The sequence below is a fragment of the Borostomias antarcticus genome, assembly GCF_949987555.1.
Source record: "Borostomias antarcticus genome assembly, chromosome: 3".
Classification (NCBI taxonomy): Eukaryota; Metazoa; Chordata; class Actinopteri; order Stomiiformes; family Stomiidae; genus Borostomias; species Borostomias antarcticus.
Genome location: NC_140236.1, coordinates 16,164,239 through 16,186,060, shown reverse-complemented (window position 1 = coordinate 16,186,060; position 21,822 = coordinate 16,164,239). Strand labels below are relative to the sequence as shown.

Below are 21,822 nucleotides of genomic sequence, written 5' to 3'. Positions count from 1 at the left end.
ATTTGGATTTAACATTTAACTATCAAATAATTACTAGGCTACAAAACATCAACTGTGAAAAAGTTTACCTTATTTTACACGAATTTCACGCTAAATAAAAAAAGTGACATATGGAATGTTTTCAATGTGTGTTAGTGCTAAATCTGGTAAAATGGAGCTTTTATTTTACAGATGCAAGGGTTTACATTTGGCGCCCCATACTTGGCGCTCATATTTAAAAGTGTCAAATAAACATCACCAAAGCAGAAACGCCTATTCTAACAAACTATGGGTTTTGAAAGCTCTGCGCTTCCGTTAAGTGATCTTTTTAGCCGTTTTTTGTGGCATCGTCATTATTTTTCGAGGTAGTTTCCAGGATTTCCGACCAGACGCTGTCCGCTATGCGGAGTTGTATGGCAGTTGAAGAAGACTACCTAGAAAAATAATGACGATGCCACAAAAAACGGCTAAAAACCTATAAACGAAAAGACAAGGCATGACAAAAGACATCTACAGGAATGCATGGTGAGCGTCAGATTTGAAATTCGATGTCCGGAATAGTCCGGTCACCCTTTTCTATATCCTTTTATACGTGACCCCAAATTAGAGGAGCGACAGCGTATCTCTGGGGTCACATCGGGGCTAAGGCCTGACATGCCACATAGTGCCATTTAGGCCTAGGTGTTACAACAAGATGACATTCATCTTGTCACTATAATTAATTATTAATCATTCAGCGTTTCCGCTGGTAAGGTTTTGCCGTGGCGCACCGCCACAGCAACATCCTTGCCGCCACACCAAACATTTGATACAAAAAACAATAATACAAATTAGGCTATATATAAATAAAACTTTCTAAATATTTCTTTCTTAATGCGCTTTCAAAACCACTGTCGCGCCCACATTAGGACTATTTATTTTCAATAAAGAGTCTATAGGCCGCGCGCTCTGTGCCGCTCCATGCTGCTCCTTTCTGAGGTGATCGGAAGACTCATGAAGGGATTTTTTCTTCAGTGAGCGGCATGAGGTTACAACGATACAATTTTCCAGATGGGCATACAACTATTTTTGAAGAGGAAGAGAGAGGAGAATGATGAGACCAGTCAGGTAGGCTAGGTTATTGCCGGCTAGCCATGATTCACACCGAGGGATTAAGGAACAAGGCAAGCTACCTGTAGTAGGCTAACAGTTTTGCCTGCTTCCCAGGGACCAGTAAACTCTGTTCGGGCAAGAGGAATGCCTCATGCAGTTGTCTGATCGGACAAGTTAAAAATGAATATGATAAATTGGCCTTGTGTTGCTAACGTTACGTAACGTTATCTGAAAATTAGGGGTGTCACGGTAAATGTATTCGTATCGTACGGTACGGGGCACTCGGTACGGTACAGACATGTGCCGAGCAAACCGAACGGTACAGTCATGTGCCGAGTGACCCGACAGATCATTCGAGCAGATCCCTTTCAGTAGACTGACGCAAAATATTTGTCACAGTTGTGACAATGGGCTGTTTCTTAATCGACTCTTGTGAAATAGCGCCACACTTTGAACCTTTCACTCTCTCTGCCATCGCTTCTGTCACTGTGAAAACGAGTCTCCTCTCATCGCAGGTGTGTGTGCGCCACCCCCTCCCCCCCTCAGTTCGGCTCGCTCACATTGCGAAATAGGCTATACATGGGAGCCTTTGTAATCCATCTCCCATCTAATTGTACCGCAAGTTACTTAGGCCTACCATATTTTGTCGAGCACATAAGTCATTTGATATAGGCTACAGTCCCTTGCGATCTGTCTGTGATTTGGAAACGAGTAGCCTACGAGCAGTGTCATCATATCAGCGCACAACTCACATTTGTCAGTGGGCTCGCGTTGATATTCAGTCGTCCTCATTACCGTCCTCCTGAGGTAAAACTATTAATTCTGTTCGTTTTCCTTAGCCTAATGCACCGTAATGAAACACAGGTAGGCTAAGGGAATAATGTATATATCACAGAGGTTCCAATGCAGGCTATAGTCCTTGCAATGAGAGAAATGAAACTCTGAAGCTGCACACAGCGCGCGCTTGTTTGTACACGCACGTTTGCACACATAGTCTAGGCCTATATCTCTCTGGGAAAAAAGGCAGATTTATTTTTTTGTAAAGATTTTAATTTAGTAGGCTATTTGTTAGGGTTAGGGTTTATTTCATTTTCTACTGCTGGGGACATCATCACTGCCAGCAGGTCTTCCCTGTCTGCTGACAGTGTTGACAATTTTCTGGCTAAAAATATGAATGTTGAGTGAAGTGGGGTAAATGGGGTATGAATGAGGGGGAAACACTTAAAAGAAAAAGAAACAGCAAAGTTACTTGACACAGCATTGTAGGCTATTCCACTGGTCAACATTGTTGTTTTGTTATGTTGTTGTTGTTGTTGGTTTTTTTCTTTGGGGAGGGGGGCAGTGATGCAGCCTGAAAGGTATTGCTGTTTGTAAATGAAATAAGATTGATTCAAGATCATTTTCAAAGAATAGAAAAGGAATCAGAGTAGTGCAGGCGAGCCGCTCCTGAACCAAACCGAGACGCCCGTACCGAACCGTGATGTTTTCGTACCGTTACACCCCTACTGAAAATACAGTTTGAGCCGAAGCGGAGCCTGCTCCATTTGAGCTACGCGCTACTGTCTGTCTGTCCGTCAGTCAGCCCTTCAAGCGAGCGTTGTCAAGGAGACATACACCACAAGCGCGAGTAGGTTCTGCAACTTTCGTGCGAGTCAGGTGCAGCGCTGCCTGATGGATTGTGCGACGGTCTTTTTGGCTGACTGAACTAACTTGCGTTAATGTTCCTCCAGCCACCTAAAAAATGCCAATCAAAATAACAGAAAACAGCAGCTGTTACCATTATAACAGCTGCTGTTATAATGGTAACCTACAATACATCTGATTAAAATATGTCTATAAACCATATGATTTATTAAGTGCCTGTGTGGTTACCGTTTTATCCCGTCCAGTTACATGTAATTAATTACATTTTAAGCTCTAGGACTTTACCAGCCTTACGAGATAAGTTAGGCCATCTTTATAGGCCTACTTATAGGAAGGGGACAGGAGAGAGGAACAAGGGAGGAAGGAGGGCGGTCTCCGATCCCCCGCTTTGGTTTCGAAATCGGACTCTTTTTTCACACACCACCACACCAAGAGATCAGTTCCACAGGAAACACTGGTCATTACTAACAAAAATGATTAATGCACTGGCAAAGTTGTATCATCAGGTATACAGCCAGCAGTATAAGATGTAGATGAGACAGTCGGGTCCAGATGCTTTCCGGGGCTTCTGTCTCTTGAGTAGACAATTCACATTCTTCTCCAGGATGGAGAAGGGCTATGTCGCAGTGAGGAGGGAGTGCCGGGGGGGGGGGGGGGGGGGGGTGCAGTGCGGAATGACTGGCCTCCTGCAGATGTGGGGGCTGGGGGGTGCAGTTGTTGGTCAGGTCGTTGGCTATGCGTGAGTTGTCAGTGGCCTGGGAGGACTTTGGTTTGTAGTTTAATCTGTCTGACGACTTTTTCTAGACAGAGGATGAGATTTGACGATTCGTTCCTCCTTTTATTCTTGTGCGTGGCTGTAAGCCAGCGCACCATAGATAGCGTTAGGCGGGTTGTCACTCACTCCCTTACTCCATTGAATGTTGACCTGCATTTCTCTGTTGGCGCCACAAGAGGCAGTAGTCCCAGCACACCAAAATAATGAAGGACACCAAAATCAACCCGCTGGTCTCCAAAGCACGAGTAGAGTAGCGGTGAAAGCTTCGAACTCCCACCCGGGAGATCGGGTTTCAAGGCCCCGGTGGGGACGATTTTAGGAAACCATACCCACACCCTCTGCTAGCCTGTGGGTCTATTCCTACGTTTACTTTCGGCCTTTCAATCCCTCTCCCTCCCTCCTTTCACTCTCCTTTCCCCTTTTTTGGAAATACGGGGGAGATTCCATAGGAACAAACACACTGACCTCCCGCACTATCAAGTTCCTCGGTAGTGTAGTTGATTAAGCGTCCGACTCCCATGCGGGAGATCAGGGTTCGGTCCCCGGTTGAGAACGAACATGTTTGAATCCTAACTTTAGCCACAACCTTTCTTCCACTCCTCTCTGCCCCCCATTGGAACTGATGTGTCCAGGCGACAAGACCTATCTTAATTTATCAGACATTATTTCATTTCATTTCAATTCACAGCTATTTCAGTGGCATGACTAGCTTCCATTTTACCAGTCCTGCACAGAAACAAGTCAGCCACGCACATAAGCCAGGCTGGATCTGGCCTGGTTAGGTTTACATCATATCTGTGCGCTGTTAAAGATCCTTTTTTAAATGTAATTGAATAGAATTGAACGCTTATTGTCATTATACAAGTACTGTATAACGAAATGTCGTAAGAGCTTCCTCTAAAACAATACTCACAGCCACACAGCCACACACACACACACACACACACACATACACACACACACACACACACACACACACACAGAGGGTACACACATAGACTAACATAAGAGCATATACAGTATAAGAGCACACAGAAAATTGCACAGTCCCATATTTCTTCCATCAATATTCCGTTCAGTCCGAGTTTTAAGTCCCATAGGGTGATATAGGGTGTGGAAGGGGAGTGTTTGTTCAGCTCCACGAACAGCTCTAGGAAAGAAGCTGTTTCTCAGCCTGGAGATGCAGGCTTTGAAGGCCCTATAACGCCTCCTGGATGGGAGCAGGGAGAAGAGGTGGTGGGAGTGGTTTGCTTTGTCCTTTAGGATGCTGCCTGCTCAGCGTAGGCAGCGGGTCCTAAAGATGTTGTCGATAGTGGGCAGGGGGAGTCCGATGATGTTTTCGGCAGTCTTTATGACTCTCTGGAGGGACTTCCTATCGGTTTCCGTGCAGTTCGCATACCATGCTGTGATGGAGATGCAGTCAGATGTGTAGATGGAGTAGAGCAATGGGCTCAGCACGCAACCTTGTGGTGCGCCGGTGCTGAGAGACAGACTGGAGGAGAGGTGTGGGCCGAGTCTAACTGTCTGTGGGTGGTCAGATAGGAAGTCCTTAATCCACTTACACAGGGTGTTACTGAAGCCTCTGACCTCCTGCCTGGAGGAGATAAAGAAATGAATAAGCTCAACTTCCTACAGTTTAACAGCTCAAAGACTGAAGCCATCCAAATTGGCACACCACACCAGATCCAGTCATCCACCATCACCAGCATCACTTTCTCTGGCCAAAACAACCCCCTTTCCACATCTGTCACTAACCTGGGTGTTAGAATGGACCACCACCTCACCTTTGAAACCCACATTAAACACCTGTGCAAGACATCCTTCTACCATCTCAGGAACATCGGCAAACTCCGTCCCATGCTCACCCTGGCAGATGCAGACAAATTAATCCATACCTTTATCTCCTCCAGGCTGGACTACTGTAACGCTCTTCTAATCGGGATCCTTAGCTACAGCCTTCAGAGGCTCCAGTACATCCAGAACAGTGCTGCTAGGATCCTGATGAGGGTGCGCAAATATGATCATATCACCCCCATCCTTAAGTCACTCCACTGGCTCCCCATCTCACTCAGAGTTGAATTCAAGGTTTCCCTCCTCACCCACCTGTGAATACACGGAAATGCCCCCCCCCCTACCTCAAGGAACTCCTCACCCCTTAGACCGCCTCACGCACCCTGAGCCTGAGCATGGATGGAAGGAAAACGTCCGTAGGCTATGTCAGAGAAAAGCATGTCTCCCTGAGGTACTTGGCATTGTGAAGCATGAGAACAGTCTGGTGTGGGTAGTGTAGAGACCTTGATAAGGCTAGTCTAATACTTGTCCCCCCAAATGTGATTACTATTGGGGCAGAGCGTAATGTGTCTGTCTTGGGAGGCAAGGATCGCTAGTTTGATACCATCCCTGTTAGGGATGTTAATAGTTAATCGACTGTCAATTAATTGCCGATAAGAATTTACTCGAGTAAGATTTGGTTACTCGATTAATTGCTTGTTAATGGAACAGAACTCTTTTTTTTTTAATGAATGTTATCAATGGGAGTTGCGTGAAATATAATCATGATTTAGGGTCTGACTGCACATGATGGCGTCACACCATGTAGTGAAGGCTAATTGGGATGCCGGGGAATTTCAACGACACAGCGGAAGAAGACAAAAAAAAGCAAAACGCAGTCTGGCACGGGACGTTCTTATCAATGAATCGACTATCGTTTGTTAAGGTTAACAGTTATAGATTAATGAAATTCCTTGAAATTTGCAACCCTAATCCCTGTTAAATGCCGCAATACTAATGTGAGTGATTCACTTGAAATTGTCATTAGTCATCAAGCATGATCATTCCAGACTGATAGTTGGATTCACACCTTTTCTACCCTGATACAGCAGGTTGAACGATACAGATAATTCCGGCAACGACACCCTCCATGCCACGACCTCGGTCATTAAAGTGACGACCCCAGTACCCCCGACCCATAAGCCCATCCTACCTGTGCAGACAGGGGTCAAGGCCCAAGAGGAGGAGCAGTCCAGTGGGATGACCATATTCTTCAGTCTGCTGGTCATTGGTGAGTAGCTATACTGGAGGTATCTTTGTCACGACATGGCAAAACGTTTTTGAGGAAGGAAAAGTTAAAAGTCATGGGTTTGGTTTGCTTTTGGTCCACATTGCAGTTTGCTTAACTTGCGCATTGTGAACACCAAGCACCAAGCAATGATTGCTTTTTGAATTACGTTTTTGGCCATCAAGGCTTATCATACACACAGCTCACCTGACACTGCTCACGTGACACTGGCGCTCTCCCAAAATAAATCTGAAGTCACTTATATATGGTCTGAAGAAGAGAATCGGTTATCCCTCTACCCGGAGGGAATTCACAATTGCTTTTATTAATACATATATGACAACAAACTAATAACAATAACTGTTGAGAGGATTTCTCCTATTGAATGGTTGAGAAATGTGACAATTATGATAGTACAAATGCTGTTTTCATCATAGGACCTCTTCGGACTATAAAAGTTACTTAAGATTTGATTTGAGAGCATTACTGTTTTGTTGCCACTACATTGCACGTGTGTGTGTGATAACTTCTTGTTGATGACATTGGTCTAGAGTGCCTAGCGTGTTTTGTGCAGATTGGTGAAAATTCCTAGGAGGAGATACATTTTTCATAAAATAAAATATGGCAGACAATCAAATATGGCAAAAATGTATTTCACAAGGTTTTACCATACAGTTCTAGGGGTCCCATAGACTCAAATCATTACATTACATTACATTACAGTCATTTAGCAGACGCTTTTATCCAAAGCGACTAACAATAATTGCATTTAACGTAGGAAGAGCCAATGTACTACTACTTGCCAGAACTCACAAGTGCATCTTCTTTCTAAAACAAGTGACTAAGAGCATAATCTAGTGCTGAAGGCAAAGTGCAAGAATCACAATCTAAAGTACTGTGCAATATAATATAATACAATAAGTGCTTAGGTGGGAGGATTGTTGTAGTACTTCTTGAAGAGATGAGTTTTGAGCCTGCGACGAAAGATGGGCAGCGACTCTGCTGTCCTGACATCAGTGGGCAGCTCATTCCACCACTGCGGGGCCAGGACAGAGAAGAGCCGTGACCGTGTCGATCGACCGCAGGAGCCTCGGAGTGACGGGGCAACCAGTCGCCCTGAGGTAGCAGAGCGTAGCGGTCGGGAGGGGGTGTAGGGTTTGACCATGGCCTGGAGGTAGGAGGGGGCTGTTCCTTTCATTGCCCTGTAGGTTAGCGCCAGAGTTTTAAACTGGATGCGAGCCGCTACAGGGAGCCAGTGTAGGGAACGGAGGAGGGAAGTTGTGTGGGAGAATTTGGGGTGGTTGAACACCAGGCGAGCAGCAGCTTTCTGGACAAGTTCCAGAGGTTTAATGGCTGACGCCGGTGCCCCCGCGAGGAGGGAGTTGCAGTAGTCCAGGCGGGAGATGACCAGGGCCTGGATGAGTACCTGCGCCGTTTCATTAGTGAGGAAAGGGCGAATCCTCCTGATGTTGTAGAGCATGAATCTGCAGGAACGTGTGACGGATGTGACATGTGAGGAAAACGACAGTTGGTCATCCAGGGTCACACCCAGATTCCTCGCAGTCCGAGTCGGGGTCACCACTGTGTCTTCAATGGTGATGGCCAGGTCCCGGTGCGGACAGCCCTTCCCCGGGAGGAACAGCAGCTCAGTCTTGTCCAGATTGAGCTTGAGGTGATGTGTCGTCATCCACTCCGAAATGTCAGCCAAGCACCCAGCTATGCGTGTCTCCACTTTTGTATCAGAAGGGGGAAATGACAGAACCAGTTGGGTGTCATCGGCATAGCAGTGATAGGAGAAGCCATGCGAGGGAATGACAGAGCCCAGAGATGTAGTGTAGAGGGAAAACAGGAGAGGACCCAGGACAGACCCTTGTGGAACCCCCGTAGTCAGACTACGCGGTTCCGACGTCGACCCTCTCCATGTCACCTGGTAGGAGCGGCCCGTCAGGTAGGATGCAAACAGGGAGTGTGCAGAGCCATCGATGCCTTTCTCCTCGAGGGTGGAGAGGAGGATCTGGTGGTCTACCGTATCAAATGCTGCTGACAGGTCTAGGAGTATCAGGACAGAGGAGAGAGAGTTCGCTCTTGCGGCATGGAGTGACTCTGTTACTGCAAGGAGGGTGGTCTCTGTCGAGTGGCCAGCCTTGAACCCGGATTGGTGGGGATCTAGGAGGTCGTTCTGGTGGAGGTACGAGGACAGTTGGTTAAAGATAGCACGTTCAAGTGTTTTGGATAGAAAGGATAGAAGGGAAACCGGTCTGTAGTTTTTGACATCAGAGGGGTCGAGAGATGGTTTCTTTAGGAGGGGGGTGACTCTGGCAGTCTTGAAAGCAGAGGGAAAACATCCTGATACAAAAGATGCATTGATGACGTGGGTTAGGAAGGGAAGGAGTTCGGGTGCAACAGATGTTGGTGCAACATGTGGTGGGGCGGTTAGATGTTACAAGGTTGAGGGCCTCGTTGGGGGAGAGGGGAGAAAAGTGGGATAAGGTGGGGCGTGGAGAGAATGGGGGGGGGAGCAGGGAGGGGAGAGAGGGTGGGAGGGTGAGTTTCGTGCACGGAGCGTTGACCGGGGGAGGGGGGAAAGAGGATCTGATATCGTTAACTTTCTTGTCAAAGAAGTTGGCGAAATCATCAGGGAGAAGGGAGGAGTTGGGAGTAGGAGGTGGGGGCTGGAGTAGTGAAGAGAAGGTTTCAAAGAGTTTTTTAGGATTGGAAGCAGAGGTTAGGATTTTAGAGCGGAAGAAAGCAGCTTTAGCAGCAGACAGAGAGGAGGAGAATGTGGAAAGAAGAGATTGGAAATTAAGAAGGTCCTCTGGGAGCTTGCCTTGAGTCCGACAGCCATGGGGCAGGTGGAGTTGGGCGTGCAGGCCAGAAGAAGAAGAAGATGAAGAAGAAGATAATTAAGCTTGATGATGATGATAAATAAGAAAGGGTCAACTCAATGATGGCCTGCTGCTGCATGGCCCCTAAATATACAAACATAATATACGTATTTTTATTTTTTATTTTACCTTTCTTTAGCCAGGGGAACCCATTGAGACCAAGGTCTCTTTTACAATGGTGCCCTGGTTACATCATAAACAATATAAAATAATATAACAATAATAATTATTATATAATAATTATTATTATATATATAAGGCTGCGCAGCACTGGGTCGGGGCTGGGCGGAGTAAGAGGAGGAAGGAGAGAAATGGCAAATATATGAGGGTCTAGGTGAACACATGTATACAAAAACTGGTGTAGGCATATGTTTTCCTGTTAACTGCTACAGTTACAGTAGGAGATGGAACAAGGTTTGAGGTTGTGACATGGCCACATCTCTTTTCTGTCCTGGACTGCTCATATTTCACCATAGGCTCAAAACTTCTCTTCAAGTACTACCAGGGGCCTGTTCCAGAAAGCGGGTTCAATAAAGTCTGGGTCTAACCCTGAGGTTTGAATTGATAAATCCTGACATCGGCAACCCTGAGTTTTCGGTTACAGAAACGCGGCTCCCAGCTGATTCGCGCTGGCACAATCAACCTTGACTATGTACAGCTTGAGCTAAGCTTGTGCACGAGAACTATAAAAAGCCATCATCAGTAGAGATACGATACAATGATTCACCATGGCAACCAAAGACAACAAAAGATCGGCCTACGTCACCCCGGTGGAATTAGAAGTTCTATCGCGTGCATATGGTGATTTCGGGCACAAAATCCGAGTCAAAGTTCTAGTTTATTCTGTGAACATGTAACCACACTGTTTTAATATTAAGCTAGCCTACAGGTGAAAAGTAGTGGAATCTCATTGATTAATGTTGATTAAATGCACTTGGCATATAAAAACCTAACGTTAGCCTACATTTGTTATAATGTGTGCAGCATCACAAACAATCTTAAAAGTGCAGAGAATGAGGCCTAGTTTCGGAATCTGAATCGGTTTATTGCCAAGTAGTTTACAACACACTAGGATTTAGCTTTGGTCAATATACTGCATAGCATTGATGGAGACGGGTGCAGGGACAAGATGAGATGGTGCAAATGAGTAGTACAAAATACGAATACAATATACAAATGGAGTGAGATGTGTAGGCCTAGGCTACAAAATGTAATGTGTGCATAAAATTTTGTGTGGTGGTGCGTGTAGGCTATGTACAGTAGCCTATAAGCCAATCAGTGGTCATGTAGGCTATATTGTATACAGTATATGAATTGATTGATTACTTTATTGATCCTCCAAGGAGGAAATTAAAAGAGTCAGCATCACATACAATACAAAAAACACTTAAGAAGTGCAACATACACACACACACACAACACAGACATTTACATTCCCAAGTCACATTCCTCTGGGGCATCAAGAACATGCTAAAACACAATCACAAAGAACACAATGTACAGTTGCTAAAATAACAATCTGCAATATAGAAAATAAAAAAACACTCTCAAGTGGCCTATACTGTACATACCGCCCATGTGTACTGTTAAGTAGCCTAATGGCCATAGGCACAAAGGATTTCCTAAAGCGCTCAGTAGAGCACTTTGGCAATAGCAGCCGGCCACTAAATGAGCTCCTCAGACCACTGAACACACCGTGCAGAGGATGCAGAGGATGGTCCTCATGGAATAGTGTTGTAATTTTCAGACAGTAGCCTAGTCAATGTAGGCTACCTGCACCGATGACCTGCACATTAAAGGAGTAGTAAAGGGAAAATGCATGTTTAGCCCTGTTTTAAGGTTACTTATGATCATATACAATGGTTCAGATCAAAACGTTGACAAAACTAGCACTTTTGAGAAAGTCTGATAATTGCTCTACCACCATTTTGGTCATACAATGGATGTGAGTGGGCACTGTGAAAAATCTTTCAAAAACATGTTAAACTCTCGATTTCAAAGACAAGAAACTCACCAAGGTGTTAGTTGGCGTTCTGATATATAATTCGCCATAAAGTAAGATTCTAGATCATCTGGAAAGGCTTTTTTTAAATATTTAGCATAGAACTATTTAGTCACAGCACATACTTGTGTAAACTTCCGCTTGAACTGATTCCGATCTTGCGCAATGCCTTGAAGTAGTTCCGCTTCCTGAATCCCCTCAATCAATTGATCTTTTATTAATCAATAAACTGGAAAAGTATGGCATCAGAGGAGGTGTGCTTAACTGGATGATAAGCTATATAAGCAACAGGCATCAGTATGTGCAGATAGGTGACAACAAATCAACATGCTTAGAAATAACCTGTGGAGTTCCACAGGGGTCAGTATTGGGTCCAACATTTAATAATCTGTATATCAATGACATATGTAAGGTGTCAAGAATTATACATTTTATTTTATTTGTGGATGACACTAATACTTTCTGTTCGGGGGAAAATCTACAGCAGCTCTTGGAGGCAGTCACAGCAGAATTGAGCAAACTAAAAATCATCCATTGTATGACCAAAACGGTGGTAGAGCAATTATCAGACTTAACGTTTTGATCTGAACCATTGTATATGAACATAAGTAACCTTAAAACAGGGCTAAACATGCATTTTCCCTTTACTACTCCTTTAATGCTGTGAAACGACTTCCTGTATACTCATTTGGAGTAGGCACAATGAGGTTGCAGCATTACCAGAATATTATGTAAAATATCGTCATGACCTTCAACTGAATGCTTTCAACATACAGTAGTCACCTGCTATTCTGTGGAATTCCTCCTTCATGGTCAGAGGTTGTGTCCAGAGCAAGGGACACTTTCCTTAGTTATGGCTCTACACAGTAGCTTTCCCAATGTGTTCTGCATCGCCAATGTTATATAAAAAAAACTCCCGTTTGCAGAAATGCAGGGCAGCCCACATAAGTTCCTCTGATGTAAGAGCACGGCCACAATGTGAATTGTGTAGTCTAATAATAGTGATTTCAGGACGGAGAATGTATTTAGATACATACTGGAGTTTGCGGAAAAACGGTAACGTTATTAGATAATCCTCGGGGAATGATAGGACATCCCATCGCAGTCTTAAAATCCTCTCCCGGTGAAACATGCATGCACTTAAAACTTCACGAAGTAATGCGCTTCCTCATCTGGTAGGGAGAGACGGGGAGACAGTCTGGGTTTTTAGAGTAAACCTGCTAGTGAGCAGGGTTGGTTCCCAGAGTGAGTTACCATGGTAACTGACCCACACTGTCAGTGAACTCTCTTCCTGGAACGGGTTTGACTTGACCTGCTTTCTCGAGTTTGACTTAACAGTCTTCCTGGAACGGAAAACCCAGGCTTTCCCTTATTTGAGGGTTAGCGAACTCAGGATTTGTACTGAACCCGCTTTCTGGAATACCCCCCAGCCCCAGGATTGTCCCTCTTAAGCAATTTTTTTTTGTTTGTTATTTACTTTTGCACTTTACTTTAAGCACTAGGTTATACTCTTGAACAGTCTTTCCACTGTCGGGCTGAACGGTTGCTAGGTAGTTTAGCTCGGCTCTGTTCTGCCCCGGACTCGTGAGAACCGTTACCATCTGTTTTGCCACTGTCGGGCCGCTAACAGTATGGAGGAGGATTTGGTTTATTTTGGATGATTTCTGTTTTTTCTTTTTATGCGCCTACATGAGCGCACGAACCGGTTTCTCTACATAAACAAGCTAACGTCTGTAAGCTTACTGGAGCTCGAGCCAAGAGACTGGACGTGTATTGCAACCAATCAGTGAATACGTATAGGCCTATTAAGCCTGCCTAATCGAACAGTTCTGCTTCACTGAGTATGGATGTCTTTATTGTCTTTACCCATTGTACGTCATATGAAATTTTAGGAGTGGTTGAAAATACAGACACGTGACAGAAGAAAAGGCGGTAATTTCTTGGAGACAAAGGGACAAAGGATGGTTATTCTGGAGAAGACATATTTCTATGTGTGTGGACCTCCTGGAGGTCATACTGTCAGGAATTAGGTTAGCACAGCTATGTGAAAGGTTGAGGGAGGTGGTGAATTACAAAAGGAGATGTTGAAACTATAATTTCTATGACAATGTCTAACTGTGCCTTGGGAATCGTGCTAGGAACGGTTTATAAGCGATTTATGAGACCCAACCGTTTCCAGGTGAAAAGACCTTCGGAACCGTTACCTTGCGTGCTCAGAACCGTTCAGCCTGACAGCGGAAAGACAGCTTTAGTCACTTGTTTAGAAATGAGATGCACTTGTGACTTCTGGTGAATAGTAGTACACTAACTTCCTATGTTAAATGCAATTATGTAAGTCACTTTGGATAAAAGTTTTAGCTAAATGACTAATGTAATGCGAACAGCCAAATACATGCAATGCTGTCAATATTGAGGGTGGATGTCATATTATTGGTTGAAATTGGTTCAGTCCACTGTAGGTAAGCACAATTCGTTTTACATTAAAAACATGATTGGATTTTGAATACTGTGGCAACCCGGGCCCTCACAACCCAAAATGGCCGCCTGTGCAACAAAGTGGGTCCTAGCTGTAGAGAGCTTAATGACTACCTGAGATGATTGTCCACACCTGCCTCAGCAATCAGCCACATCCCCTTACCAAAAACTGGAAAGCCCAGGCCAGAAGAAGCCTGGGAGAAGAGGGTGAGGTAGAAAGCATGCTGTTGCATACATGTGATTTTGTTTGAGATCTTTCATTTGTGACACTAAGTTTATTAAAGAGACAACCTCTGGCGATTTTCTGCAACTTGCTTCCCTTGTCTGTGTGCCACTGCCATTTTGGCATGTATGGTCTTCCCTGTCCCCTGGGTTGCCACAATACAAAAAAACTATGAGGAAGTGTGCATGAGGTAAAAGAGGAGGAGACAATGACAAATACATGAGGGTGTCTTCATGTATTTGCTAGACTATAATTTAAACCTTTTCTAAAAAATATTTTGTTTAATATCATGTCACAGCACAATGCCTGAGTATGCATTAGCATTTTTATTCTGCATCCCCCTGGGCTTGAACTCTTGTTGAGCTGATCCTGATTCTAGAGAAGCCATAGATGGTTTCATACTGACTTAAACATCACAATGACAAGGGTTGTAGGCATGTACTGTAAATGTCACAGATGCATGTAACATGAAGGTTTCAGCAGTTTCCACAAATGCTTGTTAAAATAAAGGCATCACGAGTGGCAAAAACCAAAACCAAAGATTAAACAATAAAACCAATGTATACACTCAACAAGTAGAGAACAAAAGACAAAGCTTATAAGCTTACAAGTTGGCACAGCACCACACAAGGGACAATGCACAGCTACAGCAAATAATGAACAGACAAAGAACAAGAGGGGAGCTAGAGGATGTAGGCTATATATACGCAGACTAAAAAGAGAGGTGGAAAACCAATCAAACAATCAGTGGCATAGGTGTCCTCTGAGTCAATTTAGCCACTTGTAGTCCTAGGGTCCGCTATTGGGGGAGGGGGTTGCCAACAACAACTTCTCTGATTGGTGGAGACGTTGCTGTTGCACTATAGGATGGTGGGTAGTATATTTTTCCTGTATGAACAGCAGTAGTTTGAGGGGACAGACTTCAAAATACTGTCAAAATACAGTTTTTGAAATAAAATTCAGAACATTTTCACACATCTACCATGTCATGAAAATTTAGATTTATTGAGCGAGTATTTGCAGTAGCTGCATACAGTACTGTTTACAGTAAAACATTTTGATGCGCTGTGGGCTAAATTTTTGATATTTCAAAAATCTGTTAAGATCGTTTGTGGAGGACAGTCTGAAGATGTAATGTAGCAATTGGGGTATCAATTTACCCAAAAATGTGGGAGGAGTAGGGTTTGATAGGTTTTACAGTTTTTGACATAAACAGAGTGATGGACTTCATAATTCCTGCCAGCTCAAAGCATACAGTATGGAAGTTTATGCTCACCTGGGCCTACGGTTTGGTGGTGGTTGCAAAGTGATAGCATGTATGGCTGATTTATGATTTTTAAAAGTTTTTAACTTTAGACGGTTGCTGTAGCGCCACCATCAGGACTATTGGCCCCCAATGTCAGTTGAGGACTTCTGGCATAGGGCTGGACCTAGGTGCACATTTTGGGGATTTTTCATGCATGGAAAATCAGACTTCCTAGGAAGAAGAAGAAGAACATTGGCAAATACAAAAGGGGTCCGGCAGCTGAGGCTGCCCGGCCCCCAACAATATATAATGACATTCATACATTTGGCACATTTAAATACAACAACATTATCCAAAGCATACACAGACCTCGACCCCATATTCCTGAATCATATGTTTAAAAATGTCCAAAGTGACTAAGTCATCCAGTTTAAAACTTTCCTGCCCTATTCCATGCTCTAGGAGCACCATAACTTTCCTCTTTCCTAATTCAGTTTTGACTCGAGGGACCTCAAGAGGCAACCAATCCTGAGACCTTGTCTGGCACTTGCTTGAACGCCATTTAATAAGGGATGTTAGACAGTCTCTGAATAATGGATAACATTAGCAAGCTAGCTAGCGAGCTACTATTGTGTACAGTGGGACTACATGAAAGAGAACAATGTGGTCAGGACACTCGGACCACACAGTGAAACTGGACAAAAGCACCGTTTGTACAGTATGAACTTCATACAGGGCAGAGTTCTATTCGGATAAGTATTTCTGCTGGCTGGCTTGACTTGGGTGTAGTAGCAATGTACACTGGAGCAGCAATTATGAAAGAACGGGCTGAACTACAGAGCAGTATTACAGTATGTTAAAATTCGCCAAATTGTACATTTCCTCACCTTAACGTGACACCTGCACAACCCTGGATCCAGTTAATACACTTGCCACATATCAACTTCATACAGTGTTAATAAAATACTTGTAAAAATAAATAAATAATTAAATGAAGGCCTCACATAAAATGTTATTTTATAAAATAAAATTGTATGTGTTGTTTTCTCTTGCATTGACAAAATCAATATCAAATCAATTATCAAAGTAATTAATTAAATATTCTTTCTCAGATTTTGGGCAGTGCCCCAAATTAATATGAATTTCACGTTGTGCCATTATGATATATTTTAGTGACACTGAAAAATACTTCTATTAGTGCACTTTGATATCCATCGAGTTGGTACATCTATACTCACGTTCCTGTGTGTGTGTGTTATTCATTCTGCTCTCTTCCTTTCAGGTATCTGCATCATATTGGTGCATCTGCTTATTAAATTCAAACTGCATTTCCTCCCGGAAAGTGTTGCTGTTGTGTCCCTAGGTGAGTATGTGTGGCCTAATGAATGCTGACACCATTATTTATTGAATTTAAATGTCACGCCGTTATGCTGTTCCTGCAAATGTGAAATGTCCGACCGTTGGCACCTTCACCAGAAGCTTCAGTGTAGTGACACAAATGAAGCTTCTGAATATTGTGTTTCATTTGCCCATGCCCCACGCGTGGGTGCTTGTTTACTTCCTTGCTTCCTCATAGGTGTTTTATTGCAGCCCCTCAGTGTATAAAGCTGCTGGACTTTGGGTTGTCCTCTATGTGTCCTCTCAAATTGGAAGTAGGACACATCACTGCGTTGCAGACGATTGTTACCCACGGACTCCGGATGTACAGACATGACTAATATCTTCATGGTTGGACATATATGACCAAGCCATACTCATGTCATATCCAACATGATCGAACTACCTGAACAAGAGTCATCTGATCTATTTTGTGAAATATAATGACTGCAACTAATATTATTACACGCCTGTCTGAAATACACAATTCTAATTGGACAATTGCACATTCTACCGCTCAATAATTTTTTGATAATCGATCGACGTCAAGGCAACAGAGCAATATTGACCGCTGCTAATAAACACATTATATGTCTCTGGGCGACAGTGGAAAGTTGTCTGAAAGTTTCAGAACATTCTAACCTAACGCCAATTGCCCAAGCACACAGGGCCATTTAGCTGGCAAAATAAAAAGTGTAGGCCTATTGTATTCATGTCATTGGTAAGTAGCTATGTAATAAGTGGGATAACGTATGGCCAGCTGGTCATTATCAGCTGGTGTTGGCTTTTGCTGGAAATTGTTCTTGTTGACTGCGTTGTTTGTACCAAAAATAAAAATGAACTCTGCTTCAACCAATCACACACTGAAGATCTCTTGATGAATGAAGATCCAAAACACGGGTGGAGCTCTCTTTCTCAGCTGTTTGTAATAAACAAAGTAGACAAGAACAATTGGAATAGTTCAATTAAACTAATATTACAATGTTTTTTATCCAAATTCAACACAAAATGCTACTTCTAATCACTACTGCAGTCTCAAAATGATTCTACCTCTTGTCTCAAGCACACCTGATGCAACTAATCAAAATTACCCAACCCCCTGTTTCAAGCACACCTGGTGCAACTAAATAGTTCAGGTGTGCTAGAGATAGAACACATAAATACCTGGACTGGCTAGCGGTTTGTTGAGAGTGACGCTTGATTGGATGTTAGAAATATGGCAAGTCAAAAGAATTGTCCAAAAAGTTCAGAGAAGAGATCATTGCCTTGCACAAACAAGGAAAATGATACAAAAAGATAGCAAAAGCACTGAATGTTCCTAGAGAATACAGTTGGAAGCATAGTTTGCAAGTTTAAAGTTAAAGGAACAGTGGCTACACTACCTGGATGTGTCAGAAAGAGGAAGCTATCAGTGGCTGCCACCAGATTCCTGAGTAGGCAAGTGGTCAAAAACCCTAGAGTGACTACAAAACACCTGCAGCAAGACTTAGTGGCAGCAGGCACTGACGTTTCAGTTTGCACAGTAAGGCGCATACTGAACACTGAAGGGCTCCATGCCTGGACTCCAAAACATACACCACTACTGACCCGAAAGCACAAGAAAAGTTGGCTCCAATATTCTCAAAACCATATAAATAAGCCACAGAAGTTTTGGAATTCTGTTCTGCAGAGTGATGAAACAAAACTGGAACTTCTCAGGCCTATGGATCAGCGGTATGTCTGGAGGAAGAAGAATGAAGCATATGCTGAAAAGAACACCCTGCCTAGAGTGAAGCATGGCGGTGGCTCAGTGATGCTCTGGGGCTGCTTTGCTGCCTCTGGCAGGGCACGATGGATTCAGTCAAGTATCAGGAAATCTTAGGAATAAACGTCATGCCGTCGGTGATGAAGCTGAAGCTTGGGTGTAGTTGGACCTTCCAACAGGACAATGATCCCAAGCATACCTCAAAGTCCACCAAGGCTTGGTTTCAGATGAAGAAATGGAAGATTATAAAGTGGCCATCACAGTCGCCTGACATGAACTCCACAGAAAATCTCTGGTGGGAATTGAAGAAGGCGGTTCCAAAACGCGCAACCAAAAATATTACTGAACTGGAGGCCATTGCCCATGAGGAATGGGCTAAGATTCCTCAGGAACGCTCTCAGGTTGGCAGGCTATTGTGCGATTTTTACCCCAGCGATAGCGCAGGGCGATGTTTTTGGTGACGTGTGTGCTTGCGTTTATGCTTATGTTTGTCTGTTAGCAGGATTATGCAAAAACTACTGGACCGATTTTCTCAAAACACAGTGGAAGGGTGTAGCATGGTTCTACTTAAAACCTATAACATTTTGGAAACGGATCCAAATCACTGGGTGGGTCCACGGGCTGCCCAAACATGGCCGAACATTCCCTGCCATTCATTTTTGGACCAGGATTACACAAAAATTACCAGACCGATGTTCATGAAACTGTGCAGGGGTGCAGGATGGGCCAACTTGGAACCCATTACATTTTGGAGCAGATCTGAATCACAGGCCCGGTCCACGAATGAAAACAGACTTAGAACCAAGCCAGCTCCCTGTGTGGGAGAGGTAGAAACAAGGGGTTTGGACTGGGGTGTGTGTAGGGAGAGCCCAGAGTGCACCGGAATGCCCCCCACTGGCTGCAGCCCGAGGGGGGCACCACAGAGCCGAACAAACGCGGCCACCCATTCACCTCCAGTAATTTTTTGGACTTAGGCTCAGGACCGCAGGATTAAGCAAAAACTGCCTGAGCAATTTTCATGAAACTTGGTACATTTGCCCCACTCAAGGCATAGCCAGCGGGGGGCAGTGCAGTGAGCAAGAGTCCAAACTCTTGTCTCTAGCACCCTTATAGAGGTAGCTGGCTTCATTCTGTTTTGTTTTCATTTGTCGATCCGGCCTGTGATTCGGATCTGTTCCAAAATGTAATGGGTTCTAAGGTGGCCCATGATACACCCCTTCACCGAGTTTCAAAAATTCAATTTGGGTTCTAAGTTGGACTATGCTACACCATTCCAAATGAAAATGATGAAAATCGGTCTTGTATTTTTTGCGTTATCCTGCTAACAGACACGCACGCACCCACACACGCATGCCACCGAAAACATTACTGCGCTGCTGCTGGGGTGGAGGTAATTATTAGAACTATTGTAGATGAAGAAGTAATAATCTGTCTGGCATTTCCTTCCATTCACTGATGCTTTGCTGTACAATGTCGGTCATATAAAACATTGACGCCAATAATGGGAATAAGAGTACAGGGGGGCAAACTTATCACCTTTCGGCGAAATTCACAGTTTTTAATCCAAAATAGGTCATTTGTGTGATTCGTGTAGATCCAGTGAGGGGGGGCTGGGTCTGTGAGAACAGAGTCGCATGGAATAAAATAAGATGTATTCTGAGTTGTCAACAGAAAGGCTTCTGTGCTTGGAGCCTGTACTCTCATCTAGCTATGCTAGCTATAGCTGTCTTGCTACAGTAGCTAGCACTTGTAGCCAGCTAGACTAACGACGCTAGCTAGTGGCCTGTTTAGCTAGACATGCTGTCAACAATATCGTAAAGACAGCGGAGGAGGTTTTATATTAGCTTGTGTACACTTTGTATGGGGCTGTAACAATGCTACACAAACTTACTTTCACATCCAAATAGGTGCTCTACATCCATCTATTTTGTACCACGATAAACTATAGGGCTTACAGTAGCCTACAAAAATCAATCAAAAACTTTAAATAGCTTAAACATACATTTGTGGCTGTTTCTACCAAATAGCCTAGTCCACAATGATGTTATCCTGATATCAGACAGAATGTCAGTTAAAGCTGATATTTAAAACATGTCTTCCCGGGGGGGCATGCCCATGGACTCCCCTAAGGGCTTAGCATCTTTGTCACATTTTTCACCCCTGATGAGTTTGCACCCTTGATAGTAGGTTTTTACAATGGTTGTGAGTTGAGTCGCCATGTTATACTTTTTTCTGTACAGGCATCCTTATGGGAGGCTTCATCAAGATCATCGAGTTTCAGGAGCTGGCCAACTGGAAGGTACAGTGTGAGATGTTACTATTTCCCTCTCATTCCTCTACAGCCTCAGGTTGTAAACACCCAGAAAGGAGCAGAAAGGAGATTGATTAATCAATGCATGGTTTCAAATTGATATGTTATGGTTAAGGAGAAATGCTTCTAAATGTCAGACTTGGAGTTGATGCAGCAAAACTTGGATTGGATGGATACTGCATTGAAATGTCACAAATTAAACAATACGTAATGCTTCATATGGGATACTGTTGCAAATTAGGGTTGTTAGTTTAATGGTAGTTAATGTTGCTTTTGATAGATTTTGTTTTTGAAAAACATAACCAAGTAACTAACCAGTTTCAACGCAAAATGAAATTTTCATCGCATTGCTGCTGCCTGTGTATGGAAAGACAAGAATGAATGCTAACTAACTAGCTAGTTGTTAGCTTGGTAATACCTACTTCTGCTTAATAGTATTGTTCTGTCAGGAAATTAATATGGCCTCACGAAAAAAGCAACAAATTGAGATTTAACTAGATAATGCTGGCTAGCTTCGTGAGACCATCTTGATGTCGCAAGCTCACGTTGTTACTCGCAAATGAGTGTGGATAGAGATAGAGAATTTTGAGCCCGATCCGAAAGCGATCTCGCAAATCAGTGTTGGTTCTGAGGATTTTGAAATACAGACAGCTACACTGGGTGGGTTTATCACAGCGTCGACGGCCTTTAAGGAAATGTACAGTCTGGGTTGCAGATGAATTAACTGTGTCAAACTAATTGTGCCACCACAAGACGCGGCGGCCTCAGAACATCAAAACAACTATGACACCACAGATTGCCCAGGTCTGCGGTGGCCGAGTGGGTAGTGCGTCTGCCTCACATGCTGAAGGTTGAACATGTAAGTTCAAGCCTCGGTGTGGACCAGGGTTTTGTCACTGGATGCTATAGAAGCTGTGTAAAAATGTGGTTACCTGGTGGTGCTATTTCAGTTATTGAATTTATGTGGTAGAGCCACCGCCCATAAATAAACGAGCGTGGGTCATATTTGTT

General features: G+C 43.7%; 1 protein-coding gene across 2 annotated transcripts in view; it reads left to right on the top strand.

Annotated features, from left to right (window-relative positions):
• The window catches only part of slc9a8 (solute carrier family 9 member 8), a 194,121-nt gene that overhangs the window by 16,809 nt on the left and 155,490 nt on the right, over positions 1-21,822 (top strand). For both annotated transcript variants that reach the window (XM_084461744.1, XM_084461743.1), the window contains exons 2-4: positions 6,370-6,551; positions 16,662-16,742; positions 20,741-20,799. In XM_084461744.1, coding sequence (XP_084317870.1) covers positions 6,370-6,551; positions 16,662-16,742; positions 20,741-20,799 — 322 coding nt within the window. The remainder of the gene's footprint in view (positions 1-6,369; positions 6,552-16,661; positions 16,743-20,740; positions 20,800-21,822) is intronic.